The sequence below is a fragment of the Lygodium microphyllum genome, chromosome 11 (assembly GCF_053477565.2).
Source record: "Lygodium microphyllum isolate KBCC chromosome 11, Lygodium_microphyllum_v1.1.10, whole genome shotgun sequence".
Lineage (NCBI taxonomy): Eukaryota > Viridiplantae > Streptophyta > Polypodiopsida > Schizaeales > Lygodiaceae > Lygodium > Lygodium microphyllum.
The window spans coordinates 97,428,209-97,435,334 of NC_141145.1; the positions used below are offsets into that span (position 1 = coordinate 97,428,209).

The window sequence follows — 7,126 nt, forward strand, 5'->3', positions numbered from 1 at the left end:
CAAGCATGACTAGGAGCAGTAGATTAAATAATTCAAATCTATCACTCATTGGCAACGTGGCGATCAATTGGTCATGTTGACACAGAAAAAATCTTCATCATCTGAATTTCAAAAATTTGATCGATGGCTATGAGTCGATGGTAGCTTTTGCAAGTCAACATCTACAATCCATACCTGTTCGCACCATGCTTGGGGTGTTCTCACGAGATGCTTTAGAAGTGTCTCAGTAACACTTCATTGTCACAAAAAAGTAGAACCCAATGCATGGTTTTCTTGCGAGATGCTCAAAGTCCTTGCACATGAGGTGACCATACTCAATTGTGGTATCCACACTTGCCTCTTCCTTTCATAAGAAGTTTTAAACATTTTTCCACATGGAGAGGGGGACTCTTTTTCCTTATTTCTGTATATTGTTCAACATCATGAGCTTATGCTTAAGAGGCACCACATACTCAGCAAGGTGCGGTTGAGGGCAAGGGGCTACCGACTGGGGGCTTGTGGGACAAGCAACCCTTGGCCCCTCTGGCTCGGACGGCACCTAGCTAGGTATGTGGTCCCTTATTGCCTGGGCGCGGAACCCTCTACCCCAAACAACACCTAGCTAGCCATGTGGTCCCTCCCTCGTAGAAGCTCATGATGTTATTATAATTCACAAGGTCGAAATTGTAGTGGGAATTTGTCTAAACTTCTTGTGTTTTGGGGTTGGCCCCTTGGCACGCGGTTCTGTTAAGCGACATCTCGGGCAGTGGGTGCCACGCTGTGTGAACTCGCCCTGGAGGATTTGGATTTCTTACACCAGTGAAAACGACGATAGTTTCCAAAATGGTGCAAGCAACAGAGTGTGTGAGCTGAGGTGAGGTACGGGGAGTGCAAGTCCCCCAGTCTCCATCTCTCTCTCTCTCTCTCTCTCTGTGTCTCGCTCGCTCTCTCTCTCTCTCTGTGTCTGTCTCTGCAGTGGGAGGGAGTGCTGTAATGACAAGGTTAGGGTTTCTGCGTTTTTCCTGTTTGATTTGTTTAGTTTTGCTGCCAGATCTTATCAGATGCTGTTGCAGGTCGATGACTGAGAGTGCAAAAGCTACATAGCATAAAAGAAAGAAAGAAAGAAAGAAAGAGATACCGCGAGAGAGAGAGAGAGAGCGCTTTGCTTTGTTTGCACGCCATCGTTCCGCAAAATCCAAAAAAGTCTTCCCCTTTTGCTCAATGGTCCGCCAGAAATACAATTCTTTTTTTTATTAAAAATACGTTTGTCCGCCATAGCTCCTCCCGCTGCCTTTCTCCCTCGTCAAATTGCGCCATCATTGAGCGAGTCATGGCGTTTCCTTGTGCCTTGTGACAGCTTCTGTGCCTTGGACCCCCTCCTGTGCTTCTGCTTGCCTTGGCGCAGACGGCGTGCGGCCTTGCCTGCTCCTTCTCCTCCTCCGCCATCCAACACCATGGTGTCCGCAAGCAAGGAAATGGCAGTCTACTGTTTCGACACTCTTGTTGCGTACTACACTGGTGAGGTCGTGCCGTCTCCAGCCTTTGAAGAGGGCCAATTGTATGCTCCCTTCTTCTTGTCTCAATTTGCGTTCACAGGACGATTGTTCCTCTAGTTTTCCCTGTTTCCAGTCCTTTGTTTGTTTCATGGAAGAAGGTTGTGAAGGCTGGAGTGCACGTGTTTTTCATGTTCTCTTTGTCCTTCTTTCCAGTCCTTTGTTTGTCACATGGAAGAAGGTTGTGAATGGTGGAGAACCTCGCCTGCGTGGATGCATCGGTACGTTGGAGGATAGGTGCTTAATTTCGGGGTTCAAAGATTACGCACTTACCAGGTGATCCTTTTATGATAGAGCAGATAGAATTTGTATTGTTGTTTTTGCACATGCGTGTCTTGCCATGCCCTGCATGTCAGAGGAGCATAGCTTATCACTACCAAATTTTTCTTTGTCACTCTTGTGAGAGGCATTGTTTGGATCAGTGCACTTAATGACCGGCGTTTCCCTCCCATCCAAGCCAAAGAGTTACCTTATCTGGAGTGCACAGTCTCTCTTCTCACAAATTATGAAACTGCTACAAATTACTTGGACTGGGAGGTAAGCTTTGAAAAGCCTGTGCATGCTAGATCATTTGAGGCATTCGTCTTTCCTTCAAGCCTTCTCTGTATGTCCAATTAGTTGTTCATCTCTTCTAGTTGTAATGTACATCACAATCTTTTCTTTCAACTGATTGATGCCTCATCCTGCAGATCGGCAAGCATGGCATGATTTTAGAGTTCACAGATCCCGATAATAATCGCAGGCGTAGTGCAACGTATTTACCAGAAGTAGCCGCAAATGAAGGTACGCTGGTTGCTTTGCTTTTTTGCCGTTTGGTTTGTTCTGACGCACTTGGTCGGACTGTTCGTCGTCATCTGCCGGACTTAATATCTAGGATAAAGTAGGGATTTATGTGCTTGTTCAAGAAAATAAACAATTTTAGTATGTAATGAAAGTCAAGAGCCCTTTTCCTTAGATGCTGAGGGCAACCTTTATTTTCAGGATCCTGCTCTATGAGTCCGCATGAACACCCGTGTATCTCCATTAGCTAGCTATACGAGTCTCTGCCTTCACCGTGTTTTTAGGAAGCGGGTGAAATTGAGCTCTTTGAGTTCCTTTGAACCTATGTGTCCACTCGAGTTTTGTCAAACAAATACTCCTTTAAGTTTCTCTCGACACCCGAGACTTGGTTGGTTTAATACACAAGTTTACCATGCCTTGTTTAGATCCCAAGTTCGCGTTTTTCTGCTTTTTGTTTTGCTCATATCAGCATATGTACATCCTAGCACATACCATTTCACTTTCTTATCTAAACTGTCACACTTTAGTTGCCTGGTGCAGAAATAGCTAATAGTCTTGTCTGTAATGTCAATCATTACTCTAACTAATCCTTGCTTTAAAACATTGCTGGTTGTAGGATGGACAAAGTTAGAAAACTGTCACACTTAAGTTGCCTGGTGCAGAAATAGCTAATAGTCTTGTCTGTAATGGCAATAATTACTCTAACTAATCCTTGCTTTAAAACATGGCTGGTTGTAGGATGGACAAAGTTAGAAACTGTGGACTCTCTGGTCCGGAAAGCAGGTTATTCTGGACTTATAACTGAGTCCATGAGGAGGAGGTTTCATATTACACGTTATCAAAGCTCCTTATACACCATGCATTATGGTGACTATGTGGCTTATGTCGAAAGAACAAGAGGAACAGCATCTCTTGTTGAGGTTAGATACTGATTGGTTGACTATCTTTGAACATCTAACAAGATTCATCATAAAAAATGACTATTGTCTGCTCCAATGAGCATAACTTGTATATACATGCTCATAACTTGAGAGCAAGGAAGCGACCATACTGGTGGCGTTTCTGACAGTTCATTTTTGCTGCGTAGGCAGCGATTATTCTGGCCATTGCCATCTAAAATGTCAATACATTCATCATCAAGAAAAGCTTCATTTAAGTCACATTGCAAAGTAGTCCTATGACTGGTATGGTATTTGGCAGTGTGTAGAAAAGATCCCACCTGTGCCTTTGGCTTGGATTTGAGCGTGATTTTCCTAGCATTTTCTCTTCAGATTAGATGTTCCACAGGAGAAGTCTTTCAATAGCTTGCTTTGGAGTTTGATACCTGGCAGGTATTTTAAATTTGGATCACATGTTTGTAATAAGGTCTCCTTTAGCTTGCTTTGGAGAGCTTTAGAGATCTCACTGGGTCCTTATTCAGTAACATGTCAGATAAACTGGAGAATACAATGGCCTGCCAGTTCCTTAATGCATGCATTGTAGGTATCCATTGACACGGTTGGTACTTGGAAGGATACTTTCTTTCCTTGATAGTGTAGCGTAAGAAAATAGAATCTTGCCATGTTGTTTGATTCATCAGCAGATTTCTGTGCAATGTCCAATCACTTTGGCGAATACAGTGATAATGGGTCTGCTCTTGCCAAGTTCATCTGTCTTTGTATCTGTTAGTATGATTGGATCTATGAAATTGGCATGAAAACTTAGTAAGCAAGAAGCCTCTATAAATACCAGGAGTCTGACAATGACAGATCAAGTTCAAACTAGGATGGTGCCTGGATATTTTTTCTGACTTAAATGCAGAGTCTCGCTGCCCTTGTTTTGATATACTGGCAGATTCGTGTCCAAAGTCTAATCACTTCGGTACACATGGTGATTAGAATGGGTCTGCTTTCCCAAGGTCTTCGTCCGTCTTGGTATATTATATATGATATGATCTTTAAGATGTTGGCATGGAAACTTAGTCAGCAAGAGGGGCCTAAAGTAGCAGACTCTAATACCTTTAGCAAGGGTGGTGCCTGCATATTTGCTCCGCTTTTAATGGAGAATCTGGCTACCTTGTTTGACTCATCAGCAGATTCCCATGCAAAGTCTAATCACTGTAGTTGTGAACAGAATGGGTCTGTCCTTCCCAAGCTTTTCATGTATTTACATCTAATAAATGTGACCAATGTTTATGATGTTGGCCTGGAAACTTGGCCAGCAAGAAGCTTCTATACAGCTTAATCGACCTGCTCGTGTGAGTCAATGACCTTGAGTTGTCAGGCCATGCATTGGTTAACGTATGACACTCCATGGCCATGCACTGAAATGACTGACCATTCGCTGAAATTAGACCGAGGAAGGAGAGTGCTTGTGATGAGGGAGAAAGCCGTCCACTTGTGTTAGCTCAGCGAATAAATCCCTGCAGTGTATGGTGTACTCTTGCGAGCAAATGGAGTACTCCTTTGACTGACATTAGTCCTGGGAATGTGCGTACAATCCGATGCACCTGTGGAGTAATCGAGCCATGTGACAGTAAAAGCAGCCGACGTTGACTTGTGCAGGTCCATCGATCCAGATTCCACACGTCTGGGCTCTCTGCCTCTTAGTCTAATAATAATAGTAGATTTTTGTGGCAAACGACTCTCTCTCTCTCTCTCTCTCTCTCAGATCAAAAGGAATAAAGCTAGTGGACCCTGGCTTGCATTGTTGGATCTTAAAACCTGACTTGCATTGATGTCCATTACTGGCCTGGAAACTTGGCCAGTAAGAAGTCCCTATGTAGGTTAGAGCCTGGAAGTGTGCAGATTAATTGACCTGCGCATGCAAATCCAATGATCTGGAGTTCTCAGACCATGCACTGGTTAATAACTGACTGATCATGCACTGAAATTAGATTGAGGAGTGAATGCATGCGATCAGGGAGATAGCCATCCACTTATGTCAGCTGGATGAATAGATCACTACCACTCATGTACTCTTGCAAGTAAATGGAGTACTCCCTCAACTGACATTAGTCCTGGGAAATGCGCTTACAATCCAATGTGGTTGTCCAGTAACCCAGCTATTTGACTGTAAAAACAGCCTACCTTGACTCCCCCACACATCTGGACTCTTAGTCTAATAACAGTATATTTTTGTGGCAAATGACTCTCTCTCTCTCTCTCTCTCTCTCTCTCTCTCTCTCTCTCTCTCTCTTGCATCACAAGGAATACAACTAGTGGGCCCTGACTTGCATTGTTATCTTAAAACCTCAAGAGTTTGGCATGTCATTTCCTGACAGCCTTTCAGTGGCAAAGACTAGTATATGCATATGCCCAAAATACAAATGCAAATAGTGCTTCTGACTAGTTTCAAGAAAATTTGAGGTTTATGAAGCCTTTCTAACCCAGGTTGACAGTTTTTGACCGTAAAAAATGCTTCCTATTGAGCATAGTCTCACATAGTCAATAGTTTTCAATATAGAAGAAAAGAAATAGGAATGTATTCATAAATTGGATGATATAAATCACGTCTATATAATGAGTAAGGCCAACTCACCTGAATTGTATTTCTAACCCAGGTTAACAGTTTTTGGCCATAAAAAATGCTTCCTATTGAGCATAGTCTGACATGGCCAATAGTTTTCAGTATAGAATAAAAAAATTATAGGAATGCATTCATAAATTGGATGATATAAATCACATCTATATAATGAGTAAGGTCAACACACGTGAATTGTATTTTACTAGAATTTGGATTTTTTTAAAAACAGCGGTAGCCAATACTAGAATAATGTTGTAAGACACAGAATTGAACTTCCTTATAAAAGTGGATGTTCCCTTAAGATTTTAGCTTTTGATAAAATCTTTTGACCACAAATGGATCTATACAAGTACAGGTTAAAAATGGTCAATCCTAGAATCTTTTGCAAGTCGCAAATACTTGGTTTGACTATGAATGTACAAAAGATGGATGTGTGTGTGTGTGTGTGTGTGTGTGTGTGTGTGTGTGTGTGCATCCTTGTGCGCGTGTAAAAATAAGAACATAATTTTATGAGAGATTTCATTAGCAAGGTAATCAACTTTGATCCAACGTGTATCTTGTTGCCTTGTCTCATTTAAGTACCTGTATCATCTCTTAGAGCTCCGCTCTTTACATGGTGAACACTCCTCTTGAGCTACATATTCCTCTTGTTTGTGCTTAAGGGTGGTATGTTGCTTGCCATTGGTAAATGGTGAGCAACTTTGTTAAGTCTCTAAATAGCAAAAAGTCTCATCTAGTGAAGCTCTTTTACAAGAGAGCCACTTTCATACTCAATGAACCCAAGGTGGGGGATGATGTGCTTTGGGTTTCCTTTCGATTTTGTTAATGAGTTTGGCTTGTGCGAGATTATTACATCAATAGTTATTTTCCTAGAGTGCTTCTCTCTTCTCTAGGAGTGCCTTGCAATTCTCTAGAGTTTGGAATTTTAGTGAAAGAGGTCATTCTCTGTTGTGTAGTCCTTCACTAGTTATGCATTCATGAATGGTTTTTCCACCACTATGAGCATTGTGAGATCTTTTTGTTGAAGGTTTATGTGTGCTTTTTGAGGCTTGCATCCACTTGTTTCTTTTGCTATCAAACCTCTTTATGAAGTTGTAGAGAGATTGCCTTGATGTGATCATTAAATCCCACCAATGATTTTGATAGATAACTAATTAAACTCATACACCACAAGCCTCGATAGGATTGCAAAAATATCTAGAGGAATGAATATCTCCATAATCTCAAGCACGGCCTTGTGGTGCGAAAAATATGGCTTTGTGATACAAATAGTTGTCCAAGCCTAGGTCCACTTGATATATATCAATGGG

At 41.9% G+C, this 7,126-nt stretch overlaps 1 protein-coding gene across 2 annotated transcripts; it reads left to right on the plus strand.

Annotated features, from left to right (window-relative positions):
* Positions 1-841: 841 nt before the first annotated feature.
* LOC148029132 (uncharacterized protein At2g38710-like) lies at positions 842-3,471 on the plus strand. 2 transcript variants are annotated; one of them, XM_087687886.1, is made up of 7 exons: positions 842-980; positions 1,053-1,203; positions 1,337-1,537; positions 1,689-1,808; positions 1,955-2,069; positions 2,222-2,315; positions 3,051-3,471. In XM_087687886.1, exons 3-7 carry the CDS (start codon positions 1,434-1,436, stop codon positions 3,242-3,244), a joined length of 627 nt encoding a protein of 208 aa, XP_087544012.1. In that variant the 5' UTR covers positions 842-980; positions 1,053-1,203; positions 1,337-1,433; the 3' UTR covers positions 3,245-3,471. The 2 variants fall into 2 exon arrangements, with proteins under 2 accessions (XP_087544012.1, XP_087544013.1); XM_087687887.1 differs by lacking the exons at positions 842-980; positions 1,053-1,203; positions 3,051-3,471 and adding an exon at positions 2,929-2,975.
* The last annotated feature ends 3,655 nt before the right edge of the window (positions 3,472-7,126 follow it).